This window comes from Onychomys torridus, chromosome 18 (assembly GCF_903995425.1).
Source record: "Onychomys torridus chromosome 18, mOncTor1.1, whole genome shotgun sequence".
Taxonomy (NCBI): domain Eukaryota; kingdom Metazoa; phylum Chordata; class Mammalia; order Rodentia; family Cricetidae; genus Onychomys; species Onychomys torridus.
The window spans coordinates 50543381-50565399 of record NC_050460.1 but is presented as its reverse complement, the minus strand read 5'-3'; the positions used below and the strand labels follow the sequence as shown (position 1 = coordinate 50565399).

General features: G+C 42.5%; 1 protein-coding gene across 1 annotated transcript in view; it reads right to left on the bottom strand.

Annotated features, from left to right (window-relative positions):
- Tmem26 (transmembrane protein 26) overlaps positions 1-658 on the bottom strand; it is a 51054-nt gene extending 50396 nt beyond the window's left edge. Inside the window, exon 1 of the mRNA XM_036168509.1 lies at positions 225-658. Coding sequence (XP_036024402.1) covers positions 225-415 — 191 coding nt within the window. The 5' untranslated portion in view covers positions 416-658. The remainder of the gene's footprint in view (positions 1-224) is intronic.
- Between the last annotated feature and the right edge of the window lie 21361 nt (positions 659-22019).

Sequence of the window (22019 nt, the reverse complement as noted above, 5' to 3'; positions counted from 1 at the left end):
CCAAATACACAGGTCCAGACTCCAGCCTTCCCAGCGCTTCACTGGGGCCCAAGGTACCACTGGCTTGCTCAAAAGATGCACCGGCATCCCACGTGCTGGCGAACGGGGAAAGCCAGCAAGGAAACCACACACTGCGGGGGAACCAAGGGCTTTGGTGCCACCTGCTAGGACCATGATGAACAATGCCCAGGACCCTCTGCACCCTCCCTTTCCAGGACACTCACCATTTGTAGCCTCTGCCGCGCTTGAACTTGAGCGTGAGCACGGTCTCCAGGACCAGCAAGAGGTTAAGCAGGGCCAGCAGCCAGTAACGCTGCTCTTTCTTCACCCAGGTCACTCGCCAGACCGCAACCAGAGAGTGCAGAACGAACAGCAGCCTGGTGACCAGGGCCTTGAGCAGAACCAGCCCCTCCATCCTGTCCCCGCGTTCTGCTATCCCGGCGCCTGCGCCCTGCCGACCCCCGTGGGCAGCACCCTGTGCCCACCCCTGCTCAGGAGCGGGACAGCAGCTGGACAGCACTGGGTCTGGGACTGCAGGCCGAGTTCTTCCTTACACTCCCGCGCGGGACTCCGGTAGGACAGGAGAGCGCTGCTCGCCCCGCCCCTCCAACTTCCAGAGAACTCTTCAAAGACGGCGTCCAAAGGCAGCTTCCCCTGATTGCTGGGCTCCGCACGCCTCTGCTGCTGCACCACCCAGGCTCCCCTGGGTGTTACTCTGCAGCGCTGCCCATCCTCCCGTAGATGCTCCGGGCTAGCCTCCATCCCTGCCCTCTTCCCCACCCCCAGGTCACCAGGGAGTCCACAGGAATGCCCTCCACGTCAGCAGACGGTCAAGGTGCTGCAGGTCTGAAAGGGAGAAGAAGTCGCACAGCACACACTCTCTCTTCGCTTTCCTACCCAAGTGTTCTCTCGGTCTTCCCCCACATTCACAGGAGCACAATTGGCCCTCCTGGTGGCTCGCGAAGCTGGGACTCAGGAGAACCAAAGAATCTGCTGCCCAAGCAGTTTTAGAACTGAAGTTTTTGCCCCGTTTGAAGAATTGAAACTTCCAGGGACCAGAGGCAGTCAGACCGGCTGGCCTTTCCCAGCATCTCATTCAGTGAGTGCATGAGCAGCCTTGGCAGACTTATTCTTAACTGGTGGCTCCGGGACTCCAGGAGGTGGAGGCAGGAGGATTGCTGCGAATTCCAAGCCAGCCCGGGCTACAGTGTGAAACCGTAACTCGGAAAAAAAAAAAAAAAAAAAGTAAAGGAAGGTTGCAGCTTTAGCTTAGTCTTAGAATTCTCACCTAGCATGGGGTGGGAGGAGAGTATTATAGGGGGAGGGGGTGGGGAGGAGGGAGGGAGGGAGGGCGTTGAACGTATTTGAGGTAGAGGTTTGTGATCTAGAACTCTTGCAAGGAAGATCCTGTAAGTTCAACTCCAAGCATCAGAGCCAGAGAGGGAACTGAATTCATGGCTCCGAAGCCCGCATGATTTTTATTTCCTTGTTTCCTTGTTTGATGTCCCCCAAGCTTTTATTATCTATTTTGCAGGGTGTTTTTTTTTTTTTTTTCTTTAATTGGATTCGAAATCTCACTAAAATATATGTGGAAGAGAGTTATACTGTTTGCAAGCTGAAAGGCTATGCAGCTGGGAGACAGTTGTAAAAATAATTAGGTGAACGAAGTCATGGGACTCTTGCCAGATTTACCTAGGGCCTTCAAAGCTCTGTGTCACTACCCCACCCCCCACCCCCCGCCGTTTGGTGACACAGAGAGATTAGAAAAGGAAAGCCACAGGACTGTGAGGCAAGGGTGCTCTCTTGTCCATATAGGTAACACGCAGAGAAAAGCCTAGAGGGATGTTATCAGAGACCTGTATACAGCATCTATGGGATCACAGACCGGGAACATGGAGATTACTGCCAGGTCTAAGGAAGTCACTGCTCTTTAGTGATTGAGACAAGGAAAATCAGAAAGGGTTGAGAGAGCCACAGCATTCCTGAGGCTTGTCAAATGCTTCAGCAGAAACCAAGCTAATCCCCCTGGAGCCACATAAATTGGATTTGCTATGGTTTCCTGGAGAAAGACACTCCATGGAAACTAGAACAGATCAGCAACTCGGGAGGCAGAGCCAGGCGGATCTCTGTGAGTTCGAGGCCAGACAAGTCTACAGAGTGAGTTCCAGGAAAGGAGCAAAGCTACGGAGAAACCCTGTCTTGAAAAACAAAAAACAAAACAAACAAACAAAAAAAGTGTTAGAAAAGTTTTCAAATGTCAGAAATGACTTAATTTGGGTTACCATAGGGCTTAAAGATGTCAGATGCTACAAAGAGGTGGAATTAATTTCATGACTGGCTTTCTTGCTAAGTCTAACTTGGATAGGACATTATTTGGTCATTTGTAGCTTGAATAATTTGTTTTGATTATGTTCATAACTGAGCATAAAGGGACACTACATCCTGATTTACAGCAACACAGAGTGGGCCTTTTGACTGTGGTCACACCTGAGTATAAAGGGACACTGTTCATGTACCCATCTACAGCCATACAGAGTTGACCTTCTCTGGTGTGAAGTTTCCCTTGTTCAAGAGGAGGAATTCAAGAGATGCTGAGAGAGCCATATCAGTCTCTTACTGGTGGGGACTTCTCTGTACTCCATGTGTCCCAGCAAGAGCTGTCCAGAAGGGACATGCAACAAGTGACATCAATCCAATGTCTTCTCAACATTTTCTTGGTTCTGATTTTGAAAGTTTGACTTGTGTGCAGTCCTTTGTCTGGGTCTGAAAGACAAAACTGTCATTAAAAACAGTTGAAAGGTTTTCTTTCTTTTCTTTTAACACTGTCTAAATAGAGAAGAGACTTGGAGAGATATCTGGAGATCTCCAATAATCCTTTTAAATGTATAAAAACATTAAGCAATTTAAAATATCCATAATGCTTGGGAAAAAAACAAAAATGGTCTCAGTGTCAATACCTAGGCCCTTTGGTGCCAGCTGTTGTTACACATGAAACACACCAGCCACTTCCTACCTGCTCCCCTTGTAGCCACCAGAAGCCCTCTGGTCACTTCTGAATGCCAAGTGAATAGCGCTCTTTCTCAGGCTTCTTTTTGAAATATTGTCATTTGGGTTGCAATAAAGCCTTTTCCAAGCTCACTCAAGTAAAAGGAGTGGCTGCTGGGAGGGGATGCATGTTCTAAAGTGGTGGTGGAATCCCTGAGAACCAAGAACAGGTGATGGGAGCTGGAAGCCAGCTTGTGGACTCCCGAGTGGCACCAGAGATCCGAGAGTTGTAGTTTGTGGATCTGTGCCCAGCAACTCTGACCTTGTTGGTTTCCAGCCAAATGTTTGAAGTTGGAAAGGGATTCTATTAACTTCCTTTAACTCTAGATACCAGGAGCTATGGGCTGCATTTGAAACATTACAGCAGAGGTTTATGTGTTAAAGGTCTAGTCCTGAGCTGATGGTATTACTGAGAAGGGAGTGGATGTGTATGGTTGTCTTAAATGATGGGTTGATCTATGTATGGACTCATGACCGGGTCGACCATTGGGAGGTATTCGAGATGGCAGACACCTGGGCCTGATTTGAAGAAGTGTCGCTGGAGTTGGGATTTTGAAGGTGTATTTTGTCTCCAGAGAGCCTGCCTTCTGTTTCCTGGCATCTATGGAATGAGTGACATAAATTCTACTCTATTCCACATCCACCATGGCATCTGCCTTAACATGGATGGACCCAGATAAGTGGAGTCTGCTGACCACTAATGAAGGCTCTGAAGCCATGAGCCAAAATAGAGCATTCCTCCCTTCCGTTGTTCAGGTTGAGTACTTTCATCACAGTGATGAGAAAGTAACTAACCAGGTCATGTCACCAGCACTGCACAGATTACCGGTTGACTGCACTTCAGTTACTGGCCATCCCTATACAATGCTTTAGTGCAGCTTTCTAGGTCCATCAACATGGGCTTCTGGGAAGAGCTGTTGAAGCCGTGGTAGAATGGAGGATAACAGGTATGTTGACTGACACGTGTAGAACCTCCATATCTGTTTACACGCTAATATAGAATACTTGCCATGATACAGGTGTTCCTGCCTCATACTGCTTACATCATGGCATGTGATTATGAAGGCATCTGTGTGTTTGCAGTAGGGATATAGTCCAAGGTTACCTCTCCATCCAGAGGTTACCAAAGAGACAGGTTGGTGTTAGTTGTCATACTCCTCTGGCGTGGTAATCTCCACTCTTCCCATAACTACATGTACATATTATTTAGATATCATTTTGATACATACATGCGTGTCCAGATGTGTAGGACAACAATAGAAAAAGTCAATTACTACACAGAGGTGTACATCTATTCCCCAGAGGAATTAGTCTCAGTCAAGACCTTTTATTGCTACTTTTTCTGGTGGCTACAATCACACCTCTAAAATATATTTTACATTCCTCCACTTTAGCTCAGTCAAATCTCCTAATATTTCTTTGGTAATTTCTCCATTGCATCTACTGACTTCCTCTAGAATGTGGTCATAGCTAGAATCAGTTGTTAACTTGATACACCTAAGAAGGGATGGGAGAATTGCCCCCATTAGGTTAGTCTTTAGTGTGCTTTCATGATTACTGATTGATAAAGCATGGCCCAGCCCACTGAGGGTGATGCCATCCCTGGGCAGGTAGGTCTGGGCTGTCTAAGAAAAACAGCCGAGTAATCCAGGGGAAGCAAGTCAGTAAGCAGCATTCTTCTATGGTCTCTGCTTCAGTTCCTACCTCCAGATTCCTGCCTTGACTTCCTGTCTTGGCGTCTCTCCATAGACCATATCTAACCTGAAAGCCAAATAACACTTTTCCTACTCAGGTTGTTTTTGGACAGTATTTAATTTATTTTTATTTTTTCACAACAGCAAAAAGTAAACGAGATAAATGTCTTCTATATTTCCTTTTGTCTGTTTCATCTATATTCTGAGGGTGTTTCTAAAATTTATCTCTGGGATGTCTACATTTATCTATCTACTATTATTAAACTTCAGCAGTGAATTTTGTCAAGTTATTTAATTGTGAATTGATACCTTATTTTTTTTTCCACACTGGCTTATTCTTGCTTTGTGTATTCTAATACCTTTTAAACTAACTTTAATAATATTACTTACAGCCTTCAAGTAATTCTGTCCTCCTGAATTATTTTGTCCCATTGCTCACATTATTCGAGCCGCGTTTCACTGTCAGTGTTTTGTAGTTGATATATTCTCAAATAATCTGAGGATGCTCTCTTGCTTCTCACATCTGAGAATCTATGTCTGGGGTGACTGTTGGGTGGAATGGGCTATGATGACCAGTTCTCACCATCAACTTAATTGGATTTAGAAGCATCTAGAAACACACCTTCGAGGGTGTGGTGTGGTTGGGCAGTTCCAGAGCAGTTTAAGAAGAGGGAAGAATGGTACCTTGAATGTAAGCAACACCTCCCTACAGGCTGGGATCCCAGCCTGAAGAAAGAGGGAAAAGAAAGAGAATGGCTGAACTCTGGCCTTCTTCTCTCTCTCTGCCTCCTGGCCACTGTGTTCCTCGGCCAGATTCTCCTCAACTTGATGAACTGTATCCCCCTAAATGGTAAGCCAAAGCAACCTTTATCTTCCCTAAGTTAGTTATGTCAGGTCTTTTTACCACGGCAATGACAAAGACAATTAACACACCCACATACATGTACATCAACATGGACATGGACATAGTCATGTATGGTGATATTGTGTTCCCCAATATATTGTGCACTCTAATAAACTTACCTGGAGTCAGAGAACAGAACAGCCACTAGATATAGAGGCCAGAAAATGGTGGCACACACACACACACACACACACACACACACACACACACACACACACCTTTAATCCTATCATTCCAGAGGCAGAGATCCATCTGGATCTCTGTGAGTTCAAAGCAACACTGGAAACAGCCAGGCATGGTGACTCACGCCTTTAGTCCCAGGAAGTTATGGCAGAAAGCAAAAAGGTATATAAGGCATGAGGACCAGGAACTAGTGCTGGTTAAATGCTTTTAGGCTTGGAGCAGCAGTTCAGCTGAGATCCATTCAGATGAGGACTCAGAGGTTTCCAGTCTGAGGAAACAGGATCAGCTGAGGAACTGGCGAGGTGAGGAAGCTGTGGCTTGTTCTGCTTTTCTGATCTTCCAGCATTCACCCCAATACCTGGCTTCAGGTTTGTTTTTATAAATAAGACCTTTTAAGATTCGTGCTACAGACATGGGCATGGACACTCCATTTGCTGTTTGTCCATTGCCTGGGCTGTTGTTCTAGACTGAGGAGCAAGAAACACTTGTCAGATCCTTTCCCTTTCAGGGTGCAATGAAGAGGGGCAGGCAACAGGCTAGAGCGGGGCTTCATAGACGTGATTTAAGCCATGGTTCTCCCCATACTCCTCAGACCAGCTGTGGCTTCAGAGAAGATCAGCAGCTGCCCACCTGTGATACTTCTCTTTAGCCTTCTCTACAGCTTATTAACTTAAGGCAAGACCTAGCCCCTGCCCCCTCCTTTAGAGAACTGCTCATATTACTTTGAGGGAATCACTGATGGCACCCTTGAGGAAGGTGGCAGAGATAAATGGCAGCCATTTCCCCTGCTCCTGATATAGCTGCTGAACGAACTGATCATGCCTGCTGTCTGCTCTTGCTGGTTACAGTGTCAGCTTCTCTGGGGTCCTCGGAGGAGGAGCTTGGTCCCTTTGCTGTCCAAGGCTGTCTTATTTCGCTGGTTTCTCTACTTAACGGTTCTACCCATATTGTGTCTTCCTGAACTTCCTTAGAATTCTTCTCCTGTGCTTCCCACCATTGTCTCTATTCTGTTCTTCTAGGCTTAAGATGCTCTTCTGTCATTTTAAAGGTGGAGTCTTAGTGCCTGGTTCACAAACCAGAATATAAAACTCACAGATTTACTGATTATCCTAAAATGTGTGGCGTAAACATGAGACATTAACTGCACCTCTCCCAGGAAGTTTATGATGGAGAAGAGAGCAGTAGGAAGCTTAAATTAACTCCAGCGATTGTTTCTCTCTCTCTCTCTCTTTTTTTTTTTTTTTTTAAAAAAAAGCCAATGCAAGTGTAATTATCAATAGGTGGACACTTTGAAGCTAGAGAGATGGAGAAACAGCTAAAGTCTGGATAAATATCTAGATGTGTCTAATTTCTGCTCATTTTCTTCAACTCTTGGCTCTCCTCTGTCTTAAGTGACCTGCCTGTTGTGAAGGCACTTCACTGGAGACGTGATGGTACCTTCTTGTCTATGGTTAGGACTAAACTGGTCAATGTTTTAAAAGGTGCGCAGAGAAATGCCCGAAATGTGAGCCCTTAGCAAATATGTGCTAAATAAACAAATGGAATTATCGAAAGGGTTGAATGAACAGCACACAAAGCATGCATGTCATTCATTCCCCAGAGAATTTTATTGCTGAGTTTTCTCATAAGGCCAGCTTCTTGTGTGACATAAAAAAATAAAGCCAATGAGTGCTCCCTGAGAGCATGAGAGTCTAATATCCTATTCTGTCATGGTAAGCAAGACCATCATTTAGACAAAATCCTGCCCCATCTTTTGTGATAAGGAATACTAAACTTGCTGGTGTTTTGGCTGCTCCAGTGACACACACATCCAAGAACAGTTGAGTGGTTTAATTAACCTCTAGTCCATATGGCTAGATTTGAACCTTGGATCTGTCATAGGCTAATTGTGCTCCCTTCTGTGTTATATTTAAGTCCTTACTCCCAGTGTCTCAGAATGCAGCTATATTTAGAAATAAGTCAACTTTTGTCCTTGTCCTTGCATTGCCTTAATTTATAACAATTATATATGAGTAGGTTTAGTGTGATGCCTTCAGACATGTGTACAACACTTGGGGACACACCCCATTACTCTCCCTTCCATTTATCACTCCTTCCCCTGACCTCTTACTCTTCTTAATAGTTCTCTTCCCATTGATTGCTATCTTTTCTTATGTTTTTTACATTCAACACATAAGAGAAAACTATAATAATTTTCCTTCTGAGACTGGCTTCCAAGGATCTCCAGTTCCGTGATTTTTCCTGCAAGTGCCCTTATTTAGTTCTTCCTTGTGGTGAACATTGCTCTGAAGTCTATGAGATGTCTACCCCATGTCTTCTTTATTCATTCATCTGTTGGCAGGCATCTGGGCAGATTCCATAACTTGGCTACTGTCACCAGTGTCATGATCAGCACGGATGGAAGGGTGTTTCCCTCACATGGTGCCTTTGCTGCCTTCAGACACACACTCCAAAGTCATAGAACTGGGCTTCATGCTTCTTTTAGGATGCTGAGAATCCTCAATATTAATTTTCAGAGTAGCCAAACTAGTCAACATTCCTATCAACAGTGTGTGAGGGGCCCTTCCTCCATCCTTACAAGCATTGCATATTTTTTTTTTCACTTTCTCCATGATAACTATTCTGATTTAAGTGAGATGGGATTATGGTGTAATTTTAATTTGTCCTTCCCTAAGAACTAAGGACACTGTGCATTCTTTTTTCATGCATTCATTGGCCATTTGCACTTCCTTCTAAATATCTGTTTGTTTCATTTGCCCTTCTGTTGGTTGGGTTGCATGCTCTTTGTGTTTTAAATAGTTTGAGTTCTTTATACATTCTGGATATTCAGTTTATGTTAAATGAGAAGCTGGTATATTCTTTCCCATTCTATAGCCCTTTTGCTCTCTGTATATTGTTTCTTCTGTTGAGCAAAGACTTAAATTTGACTCAATCCATTGTCAATATTTATTCATTATTTAATCTCTTAGTATCTTATTCAAAAAGTAGTTGCCTGGGTCTATATACTTAAGCATTTCCAGGTTTTTCTATAATAACACCAAAATCCCAGGCTTCATGTCTAGGTCTTTGTACATGATAGAAAACAAAAATCTAGTTGCAAACCTATATGTGGTTTCTTCAGGAGTAGTTATAAAATAAAGTCTTTAGAAAGATGATTAAGTTAGAACATGACCTTGCCTTAGTCATGTTGTTACCACAACAAAATAGACAGTCTACACAATGGAGAATTTGTGACTTATAATTCTAGGTGCTGAGGAAATCTCAGAGTCTGGCAGGGTCATAGGTCTAATATGCAGTCTATTTTCTGAAGGGCAGTACAGGATGTCATTAAATTACAGAGAGCAGGAGGGCAAAACCAACAAATTCCCTTGCCTTGTCATTGTACAAGGCACCCAACCCATACAAGGGAGATGAGCTAGGACCCCACCTCCCAAGCAAGATCATAAGTAATTGCAGAATTTGGAAAGTAACACATCCATAAGAGCAAAGCCACCACAGTATAGGCATTCATTTAATCTCACCATGGCCTTTAGAATAAGAGGAAATTGGATCCTATAGATTCCAGAGGAATTGGCTTCAAAAAGAAAGAATATGGAAATAAAAATAAGAACATAGTTCTGTCTACAAGCTAGGAAGAAAGCCATCAGAATAAATCAACCTGTCAGCCCTTAGTCCTTAGCCTGAGGTCCTTTAGCCTCCAGAACATGGGAAAGAGAGTTAGTGATGGGTAAGCCGTCTGTGACAACCATCTGTAACCCCATTTCTAGGAAATCTAGCCCCCTCTTCTGGCTCTGAGAGCACTTTATATGCATGGTGTACTGACATATATGCAGGCAAAACACCCATATACATAAAATAAAAATAAATAAATCTTTTTTTAAAGTAGCCATGAATCTTGAGTTACATACATTTTGACTGACACACACACAAAAAAAATAACAACTTGAAGAAAGACATTTCATTTTAAACCTGCATTTGAATCAAGATATTTAGTTACATAGCTCACCATTTGTTACTTGGTTGGTTGACTATTCTGTTGTGGATCTTTCCCAATGCTGGTTATACTATAGTATAAAGAAACCACGGATCATCAATGCCTGAATTTGGCTAATGGTGGGACCATAAGGATGGATCACACTTTGGAAAGCAGATACTTTGTAAGATACTGCTTTCTATTCATTTATATGTCATTTCAAGGAAGTTGTTGGAGTTCTATTGGGCAACCAGTATTTCCAAGGCCCTGATGCCACCTCAAAGTCCTTCATTGTAAACAGAGCTGGAGATGGCAGCTTTGTCCCTTCCCTGATCATTAAAGGAATCAAACCAGGGACAGATAAGGAAAATTCTGCATAGCATGAATCTTAAAAGGTCTTATTAATAAAAACAAACCTGAAGCCAGGTATTGGGGTGAATGCTGGAAGATCAGAAAAGCAGAACAAGCCACAGCTTCCTCACCTCGCCAGTTCCTCAGCTGATCCTGTTTCCTCAGACTGGAAACCTCTGAGTCCTCATCTGAATGGATCTCAGCTGAACTACTGCTCCAAGCCTAAAAGCATTTAACCAGCACTAGTTCCTGGTCCTCACGCCTTATATATCTTTTTGCTTTCTGCCATAACTTCCTGGGACTAAAGGCGTGAGTCACCATGCCTGGCTGTTTCCACTGTTGCTTTGAACTCACAGAGATTAAGACAGATCTCTGCCTTTGGAATGCTAGGATTAAAGGTGCGTGTGTGCCACCATTTTCTGGCCTCTATATCTAGTGGCTGTTCTGTTCTCTGACCCCAGATAAGTTTATTAGAGTGCACAATATTTTTGGGGAACACGATACCACCACAATTCTGTGTACACCAAGGTCAAGGTCAGTTGCAGTGGGGGTTAGTCATACTGATCATGGCGGTCTATGCTGCTGAATAAATCCATTCTACCCAAAATGTATCATTTCAGTCTCACCATAAGAAACATACCAAAATCGGATTGAGAGATTTCTTGGAGGGCACACTTCTCAAAACACTTAAGGCTCTGAAAAACAGATTGGGAGACCCCCTAAAGAACCAGCTAAAACTGAAAAGACAGTGGCAGCCAGTAAACATCATACAATATCGAGAATGCTATTCTGGAACACACACACAAAAAAAATGGCATTACTTGCAAGAACTAGTGAAATTCATGTGTGGTTGAGAGAGTTTGCTTAGGATGGCAATTAAAAAAATCAATGTTGGTTCTATATTGGTGGGAGATGTAGCACACACAATATCGTAAAATGTTAACCTGAAAGAAACATTTGGGTGAAGAAACATAAAGAAACTATTATTGTCACAATTTGTGGGGAGGAAGGGGTGGTGGGGGAGGGGTAGAGAGATGGGAGAAAGTCAACGTGAGGTCATTATGCATTATGTCCATGTGAAATTTTGTCAGAGCCTATCGAATGGATTCAAAGGGTCAAATGGTATATAAATAAAATTGTCCATTGGTATCCAATTATTGGTCCCAGAATCGGAGTACCAAAAGCCGTGGATGCTTAAGTACATCTCACTATGCAGTAGGCTGTTGTATTACCCATCACATACAAATCACTGCTGTGTGCTTTCAGTCTTCTGTAGGTCACTCATGATACCTAACACAAGCAATATGCTATGCGCAGAGTTCATAGACTGCGTGGGCAAGGGAATAATGGCAAGAAGAATGTCTGCTCACATTCAGTGCAGATGCAATTACCCTGTGGAGGTTTGAGGACTTGGCACCAGCCCAAGCTGCAGGGCAGTGTCCATGAAAGTGTGTGAGGGAAGCAGAAGGACTGCAAGGACACAACAGGGATCCTTTCCCATGGCATAGTTTGTGTGGACTCAGCAGAGTCCTCAACAATAGGAAAATTTCAAGTTTTGTTTTGTGGAAATTTATGAAGTCTTTTCTTAAGTTCATAGTATGTTGATTCCTTGGGTTAGGAACCCCTGAATGTGAAAAGAACAAGCTGCTCACAATTTTATTTACTTACTTCATTTTATTTGAAATTAACTTATAAGGTACAGCCTTGTCTTTAGGAGGTGTCAAAAAGAGAAGTATTACGTAGCACAGTACTTTGAGACTATCAGATTTGATTTTGCTATTTTTCCATGGGAAGAGTCTCTGTGTTGTTGTTGTTGTTGTTGTTGTTGTTACTGTTATTATTATTATCATTGATGAAATTGGTGCCTCCATGTGGTAAAGGCCACAGCGTTTACCTAATCTAACCTTCCAGCTTTGTAAACCGAGGCGCTAAAAGGACATTTGACAAAAGCAAAAACCTGTCTTTTGACAGCATTAAGAATGTAAATCCAGAAATCTATTCTTAATAACAAATAAAGTTCAAGGAAAATAGGAATGCACCTATGTATTTCTGTATGGTTATAAAGAAGCACACATATAAGTATTTTATTTCAAATTTAAAAAAAAAAAAGGAATGAGAGCCTGAGACATCCCTGCTGTGGATCCGTTTGACTTGCTTTTGTTCTGTCTGTCTGTCTATTTGTTTGTTTGTTTGTAGTGCTGGGTGAAGAACTCAGGGTCTTGTGGATGCCAGGAAAGCTCTCTACCACTGAGCTACATTCCCAGCTACTTGGCCTGCTTTGGTTTTGATTTGGGTCCAGGCTTTTAAGGGAATACAGCCAGGCTCAATTAAGAATGAAAGTGTGATTTTTTTTTTTTTTTAAAGCAGAAAAGTAAAACTGTCTCTTTATCAGGACAGGTTTTCACCAAGCACTGGGTGAGAAGAATCTGACCTCTCATCCCAAGGACCTCCCAACAGGAAACAGACGACCCAACAGATTTATGACAGTGTCACCGAGAGGATACATGTGTGCCCTTGGAAGGCTCCAAGGAGCATCACCCAACCCAACTGTGGGGCTGGTCTTAAGAAACTCTTTGAGAGCACATGAAGAGAAAAGGGATGGTGTGTGTGTTGGGGGGGGGGGGTGACGATTCCAGATGGGAGAAGCGCCATCGTGTCCTCCGAGATGGCAGGGAGGAAGGAAGGGTGTGGGTTGAGATAAAGCGAAGACTGGAGGGAGACAGGAAGTTGGCATGAGTCAGCTGTGATGACCTCAGTCATCAGAGTGAAGTAGGACATGAGGCCGTTAAGTGAAGGGAGGGGTAGAGGCTGAGAGTGGGAACCAGAGGAACTTGGTGAAGATTTGAGCTTGACTCCGCGGACCAGAAAGTCTGCAAAGGGAGGTAAGAGGCTGATGGGTGATTCTAACCCGGCACCAGCACAGACATGTAAGGATGCACTATTTCTTCCAGCAGTGTGCAGCAATCCCAGGGTAGAGGAGAAACAGGATGGCATCATGGCTGAGGACTTCACCTCCTTAGAGGCAGCAGAGAAGGGGGATGGGACAGATCCAATTGGGCTGATGAGGTTGATGACAACAGGTCCCATGCTGTTCCACAGTATGTCTGACAGCAAAGGAAGAGGAATTCAATGGACTGAAAGACAATAGAGACAGCAAGGAGGTCAGGTTTTCTTTATTCTGAAAGAAAAATAAAACATCTTAAAACTGAATTTGATCAAAGAGAATCATAAAATCCGAGCACAGCTACCAGGGGATGGAGTGAGATGGGGGATGGAGTGAGATGGGGGATGGAGTGAGATGGGGGATGGAGTGAGATGGGGGATGGAGTGAGATGGGGGATGGAGTGAGATGGGGGATGGAGTGAGATGGGGGATGGAGTGAGATGGGGATGGAGTGAGATGGCGGATGATGCCAGGTGAAGAGAAGCAAAAGACATTACAGTTGGATGCCAGGCTGGAGGATTGGCAATGAAAAGCACTCGTTGCTCTTCCAGGGGACCTGAGTGAGTCTCCAGCATTCACACCAGATGGCTCACAGTCTCCTGTAACTCTACCTTCAGGGGACCTGACTCCCACTTCCAACCTCTACAGGTACCCACACACAGTGTCTTCTGTGCACACAGACTATACATACACATAAAAATAAAATGAAAACTAATTTAAAAACATCTGGTGCCACTGACCCTAAAGAGGTTGTACCTCAAAAAGGATGAGAAGATTTGGAATAGATATCATAGAAGGGGATAGCTAGATCATATAGTAGACCTACTTCTGAGGATCCTTGTTGCTGGCTTTCACAGTGGCTGGACTGGTTTACGTTGCCAGCGGCAGTATATGAGTGTTGTCCTTCACCCATATCCTCACCAGCATTTGTTGTTATTTGTTTTCTTGAGGACTATCATTCCAGCTTGGGTGAGATGAAATCGCAGTGTAGTCTGCATTTCTTCCATAGCCTATGAAGCGAAACATCTTTCTTGGGTTTATTGACCATTGTGCTGTTTTATCATTCTATAAGCTATTTCTCCACTCCATTAGTTACTACGTCACAGAGATGCCTGCACAGTGGTTTTGTTTTTATTTTTTGTTTTGTTTTGTTTTTTTTTTTTTGTGGCATTTTAGTTAGGTGTTCATCAACAGAGGAACAAACCAAAGTTATGGCTTATATACACAGAGCAGTGTTTTTCAGCTCTGAGGAATAAAGTGATGTTGTTTGCGGGAAAATGGATGCAACGTGGAGGACGCAATATTACTGCTAAGTCAGTCTCAGAAAGACAATTACCACGTTGTCAGTTGTGTGTCACAGCTCTTCTACATGCACATAAAATGCTAATGTACAGATGACAAGGAAGTTCCCTTGTCTGGGAACAAGAAGGACTAATGCAAGGAGGGCCAAGACAGGGGAGGACAGGAGACCTCAGGAAGAGACAGACACTGAACGTGTCACATACTTGCTTGCAAAAAACCTTGTACAAACCAGAGTAATCTTTTTTTTAAAGGGTAGGTACTCAGTTGAATGCCAAAAGAATATATCCTAACATTTGGAGTCATTCCTGGTGCAGAACTGTGTGAGAGTGAGGTATAAAAAAATAGTCAGGAAGGTTGGGGAGATGACTCAATGGGTGTCTCAGTGAAGAGGCACCTGGACAGAGGCAACTTGTACAAGGAAGCATTTAATTGGGGGCTCGCTCTCAGTCTGAAGGCTTGAGTCTGTGACCATCAAGGCAGGAAGCATGTCAGGAAGCAGGCAGGCAGGCATGGAACTGGAACAGTAGCAGGGAGCCTACACCTGATCCTCAAGCAAGAGGCAGAAAGAGAAAGACTATGTCTGGTGCGGGCTTTTAAAGCCTCATAGCCCACCCCCACTGACAAACCTTTTCCAACGAGACCACACCCCTTAAGCCTTCTCAAGTAGTTCACCAACTGGCAACCAATGATTCAAGTATATGAGCCTATGGGGGCAATTCTTATTGAAACTGCCACAGTGGGTAAAGATGCTTGCTGCCAGGTGTCATCCTGAGTTTGACCCCTGGAGCCTACCTGAATGGTGGAAAAAGAGAAAAAACTCTTACAAGTTTCCCTACATCCTCCAGACAGGGATGTTGGCCTGATCACAAAAATTAAATAAATGATAAACAAGGCAAGGACATGTGGTGGGAATAACTTTTGCTGAGTGATGACAGGTTGCAAACAGGAGAAATAACTGCCTAAATGCCTGTCATGGGCAGGGAAAGGAGCAAGACTCAGTAAGGGTCTGGGCTGGCTTTGGTTAACAAGCTGACATTGACAGGCTGGTCTCAGTGCAGACAATTATATTAATGTTTCTAAGTTTCCCCTTTTAAAAGGTCACTTTTTATGATTTTTAATTATAGGTGTCTACATGGAGGTATGTGCACAAGAGTGCAGGTGCTTGAAGAAGTCAGAGGCTTCAGAACTGGAACTGGAGTTACAAGAAGTTGTGAGCTTCCCAACATGGCTGCTGGGAACTGAACTCCAATCCCCTACTAGAGCAATAAAGCTGTCTCTTCAACCCTACCCTTTTCTCACTTTTAAGAAAACTTTTAAACAGTGTCCCATAGCTCTGAAAGAGGAAATATATCAGCAATGGTAGATATACCATAAGTAAGAACTAGTGACTTTCTCTGTCATTGTTAATGAGGGTCGCCAGGTGGCTTTGCCTTCATTCAGGAGACACAGGACCAATGGCATCCTCATGCCAAGTGGACAGGACACCAATGGGGGTCTTGTACAAGTAAGAGTTTTCCATGGAGTTTAAAATCTTAGCCAGTACAAATTTTAAGTCTAACCTACATAAAAATAAAATAATATCAGTCAACAAGTCATCCCTGCAGATAGTGTATCTTAAAAGAGATTCCGTTTTGTTTAAACTAATACCACCTCTAAGAGCCAAGGGTCTGTAGGTAGGAAGAAGGAATGTACTTGTCAGAAGGTAAGAGGACAGGAAGGTATTAGCCAAGTGAAGAGGCAGAAGCAAAGGGACCAGGAGAGTACACATGGAGACAACACTGTCAAGTGAGCTCAGCTGAATTCCTGAATTCTGTGGCCCAAGGCTTGGATGGAGTTCACTGAGCATGGGCCATGTCTGCCATCCATGGAGATTTAGATATCATTGTGTCTAACATGCTGGTTATATTTATAAAACAGAATTGTAACTACATCTGGAAACTTTACATAAGAAATTAAGGTTGACTTGCATGCCAGATCGATTTATATTCCCCGATAAGATGGCAAAGTAAAGATTTATTTTACTTTGCACTCTTATAACTAAGATTATTATTCATACTTTATTTTTGCAAATTGGTGGTAACCCAACTGCAGTCACATCGAGAGCTCCCATGCCAAGTTTTGGTCTGAACAAGTTTTGTATCCAATACACACTTGGCCACAAAAATGAAGAGATGGAATAATAGAAAAGAAAGTGTTTGCTTAGTCTGAGGTCAAAACCAGATATGAGTGGGGTCCTTGTGGAGTGTGGCTAGTTAATATCTGGTAACCCCCAATGTATTTCACCATCCATTTGTGATTTTCCCCTCATGTTTAATATCAACAGCTGTTCAGTAACATAGTGAACTGCATGGAACAAAATTTATAGATATTGAAGACAAAGCCAGAAAATTACGCTATTCTTGGCATTCTTCCTTCCTGAGAAAGCACTACATATTTTCTTTCTGTTGATGCTGTGTTTAATAAAGCTATGTGATTGGTTAGATTTAGGTTGAGCTGAGTGTGTTTTGTTTTCTTTCTTTATGACTCAGTGACAAGAGGAAACATAAAACCTTCTGCTAACTTTAATCAGAGAACTCTGGTTTTATTCTTTTTTTCTATGTAATTTGAACAGAAAAAAAATGGGAAAACATTCTCAGATGTAGTCATGTTCATCATAGTGGTGGGTGGAAGTGAGAAAGGGTGGTAGATTAATTTAGCATATTTTCTACTCTTGGCATTTTATCTGATGTTGCTCTTCCTTTGAAACCACTCTCTTCTGGAGTGTTAAGCCCAGGATCTAGAGTTCTGCAGAGCAAAGAAGAGCTGTCCATCTTTCTGACCACCAGAGCTTAACATACTGAAAGACATGCTATGAACATTTTAGAAAAGCTGATAAATATGTAGCCATGTTCCCATTGTTAACAACAGTGATTTAGATCCCATTCATTCCCAACTGTATCTACACCTCCACTGAATGGCACAAACAGACAGTCATCTAGACGTGACTTTGACAGAACAGCTTGCCCACAGAATCAATCAGTGAGCAAATAATTTAGAGATAACAATGCTTTTATATGTGTGTGTGTGTGTGTGTGTGTGTGTGTGTGTGTGTGTGTGTGTGTGTCTCCTCTGGTCCTCTAGTGGCTTATGGGAACACTTGTTATGGAAGAATTCTAGAACCTTCCCCAGAAAAGTAAGTCTGTGCTTTATTTCCAAAGTCAACCAGGACAATGAATGAGAAGGAGGAATAATCTTAGCTGCCTGGAATTTAGGACTCTACTCCCAAAAGATGTTTCCTAAGTCCTAGAAACTTACAAACATTTTAAAATGTTTATTTATTTTTAGTGTATGTATATGTATATGCACCACATGCACACAGTGCTTGCTAAGGCCAGAAGAGATCACTGAATTTTCTGGAACTAGAGTTGATTGAAGTTGAAAAGATGATTGCTAGTCTCCATGTGGGCACTGGGAACCCAACCTTATTCTCTGCAAGAGCAGCAAGTACTATTAACTGCTAAGGCATATCTCCAACTCCAGTTTTAGAAACTTTTACTTCAAGATTAGACTCATGATAACCAAGTCAGACACATATCACCCAGCATTGCTACCAAACTCCCAGTTCCATGACAGACTCTTGCCTTTAAGGAACCTTGACATGTGCTATCAGTGACATCTAAAGAGATTCAGTGAGATGAAAGGGGAATACATTTCATTCCCATTTTACAACAAAGGATCTTTTGGGAAAAAAAGATATCATAGCAGACAAATGATTTCCCCAAGGTCATGTAGCATTGGAGGATTGAGGAAATTTTTCTTAGTCATTTAAATATTGTGTAACTGCTCAAGCTTCTGATTAACACAGGAGTCATAAAACTAGAAATTATGGCTGAGGTTTTCTGATTTCTAAATTTTGCAACAACAGAATACAAATATGACAAACTAGGAAAAAGTTACAATACCCATGATTAAGTGAGGAGGAGGGGACAGCTGGCCTTTTAGAATCACATCTGCATTAATCAGAGTTCTCAAGAAAATCAATAGGAATGGGAAAAGTCTTTAGACTGTAGGCACAGTCTGAGGCTGAGACTGGGATGGATCCACAGAGAGGGGAAGTAACTATGAGTCTCAGTTTCAAGACTGCCAGAAGCCAAAGACTTGCAGGCAGGAGAAATCTCTTTTATCTTGGGGAAAACTCAGCATCTTCTTCCATTTAAGTCTTTAATTTATTGCATGAGACCTTTGTGCTGTGGTGCAGGTCTACCTGGTCTAATACTAATCTCACCCAAAATCACTCTTGCAGAAATACATAGAATAATGTTTGACGGACTTCTTGGGTGTACAGTGACCCAATCAAATTGACATATAGATGTAGCTCTCATAATTGTCCTCTTCTGAACTTATACATCATCGCCAGCTTACATATATAGCATCATAAACAATCTGCAAATGGGGACAACAAAAATGTCATACTCCTGACACAGGTTACAACTGTCCGGTGTATAATTAAAAATGAAATCTTCCCTCAGAAGATGGTGTGAAGACTTTGAGTGATGTTTGCTATTCTTCTTGATACCTCATTATGTAAGTTATATAAAGACAGAATGGAATATCATGAATTGTATCCACTACCCTATATTCATATGTGAAACCCCAGCTCCAAGGTGACTATATTTGGAGACAGGACCATTAAGCAGGTCATTAAGAACAAATTGACTCATAAGGGTAAAGACTTAACCCAACAAGCCTGGCTTTCTTTCTTAAAGGAATAGACAGTAGGAATCTAGTTCTGACAGAGCAGAGGGAAAAGTAGCCACGTGGTGAAATATCCAGAAGGTAGCCCTTTGAAGTCAGAAAGTAGGGACTCACCAGGATATAATTTGCTGGGACTTGATCTTGGGGTTTTAGGCCTCTAGAATGGAAAGAAAATGAATGTCTTCTGTTTAAAATGCTAAGCCTATTCTGGCCTCTTGAGCCACGATGAAGGGTCAAGGTGTTTGTTATGATCTCAGAAGAGGAATTTTAGTTCTAAAACATTGGTCCAATGGTGAGTGTGTGCTCATTTTGTTGTTGTTGCTGTTTAATTTACAAGCTAGACATAGATCTTAAGTGAAGCTCTTCTTTAAAAACAAAATTCAACCATGTAGAAGAATGAAAATAGACTCATATCTATCACACTGCACAAAACTCAAGTCCAAATGGACAAAAGACCTCAATGTAAATTTAGTTACACTGAACCTAATAGAAGAGAAAGTGGGAATAGCCTTGACTGCATTGGCACAAGAGACTACTTCCTGAATAGAACACCAGTAGCACAGATACTAAGATCAACAATTAATAAACAGATAGTACCTCCTGAAACTGAGAAGCCTCTCTGTAAGGTAAAGGACACTGTCAATAGGACAAAATGGAGAAAGATCTTCACCAACCCCACATCTGACATAGGGCTCATCTCCAAAATATATAAAGAACTCAAGAAACTAGACTTCAAAAAACCAAATAATCCAATTAAAATGGGGTACAGATCTAAACAGAATTCCCAACAGAAAACTCTTAAATGGCAGAGAAACACCTAAAAATAATCAACATCTTTAGCTATCAGGGAAATGCAAATCAAAACTACTCTGAGATTCTATCTAACATCTGTCAGAATGGCTAAGATCAAAAATACAAATGACAGCGAATGCTAGAGAAGAAGTGGAGCAAGGGGAACACTCATCTATTGTTGGTGGGAGTGAAAACTTGTACAGCCATTTTGGAAATCAATATGGTAGTTTCTCAGAAAATTGGGAATCAATCTATCTCAAGATCCAGCTCTACCACACTTGGATGTATATCCAAAAGATGCTCAACCACACCACAAGGAGGACACTTGCTCAAATATTTTCATAGCAACTTTATTCTTAAATAACCAGAACCTGAAAACAACCTAGATGCCCCTCAAAGAATGGGTAAAGAAAATGTTACATTTACTTTACTGGAGTATTACTGGAGTAAATAATACTGGAGTATGACTCAGCTGTAAAAAAATGACATCAGGAAATTTGAAAGCAAATGGATGGAGCTAGAAAAAAATCATCCTGAGTGAGGTAACCCAGACCCAGAAAGACAAACATGGAGTGTACCCACCCTGATATTAGCTGTGAAGGATAGCCGTGCTACAATCCAAAGTCCCAGAGAGGGTAGGTAACAAGAAGGGCCCAGGTGTGGGGGTGCAGCACATGATATTCCTGGGACAGGGAAATAGAAGAGACCTCCTGGGTGGACTGGGGGCCTGTGGGGATGGGAACTTGAGGGTTTGGGTTAAGGGATAGATGGAGGGGAGAGTACTGAAAGACATGACTAGAAAGGAGGACATTTTGGGGTCAAGTAGAAACCTGATACAATGGAAACTCCCATGAATCTACAAGGATGATGCCAGCTAAGACTCCTAGCAACAGAGGATATGTAGCCTGAACTGGCCCTCTCCTGTGATCAGATTGGTGACTACCCCAATTGTCACCAGAGAGCCTTTATCCAGTAACTGATTGAAATAGCTGCAGAGACCCCATAGTCAAACATTAGCCCAAGCTCAGACAATCCTGATGAAGAGTGTGAACCAATGACCAGGGAGCCTAGACCCTCTACAACCAACCAAAGTTCTCTACATATGTGTGACAGTTGTATAGCTTGGTCTACTTGTGGGACTCCTAAACAATGGAAGCAGAGGCTGTCCTTAATGCTTTGGCTGGCTCTTGGGACTTGATATACCATGCTTTGTTGATACTCACGGGAGGTCTGCCCCTTTCTAAACAGAAAAAGAGGAGGAGTGGATTGAAGGGGATGAGTGGAGAGGAGATAGGAGGAGGAGGTGGGGGGAGAGGAGGGAGGGGAAAATACAGTTGGAATGAGAATAATTTTTTTTAAAAAACAACCAGACAACATAATTTCCTTGTGTTGGGAGAGTTGGATCATAAACACCTTTATGTCTTTTAGGAGAGTTTGCTTCCATAGTTTCAAAACAGTATGATGAAGTCTCCAGTAGCAGGGGCTGGTTGAAAAAGAATAAACATACAATTTGGGGCACTATGATGATTAATCTGAATTGTCAAGTTTGTGAAATCTAGAAATGCCTGGGAGACAGGCCAGTGGGCATGAACATGATGAATTATCTTGATTAGATTGACTGATGGAGAAGAAATGCCCACTGTGGGTGATACCATTCCCAGGCCTGGGATTGTGGATTGTCTATTTTTAAAAGTGTGGGTGTGGGTGTGTGGATAGTGAACTGACTACAAGCATTCATTGCTCTCTGTTGCTTAACCTCTCCTCCATAGACAATAACTTTGAAATATGAGCCAAAATAAGAGTTTTCTTGTGCTCATTGCTCTCATTGCTTTTTGTCATAGATATTTTATCAAAGCAACAGGGAAATTAACCAAGATAAGTACCTACTGCTTGCTGAGCTTTAGAGAGACAATAGGGAGAAGATGCATGTAGCCATATTTTAGTGAAGACCTGGCTACATGGTGGGTTTAAAGTATTGCTCCCTATGAATCCTCAGGATTGTTAAAACATGAGATTGATTTTCAAAAGCTTGCACGATTCTCTCATACAATATAGCTATACATATAGCCTTGACTGGAAGACAATTCTCCCTTACTTA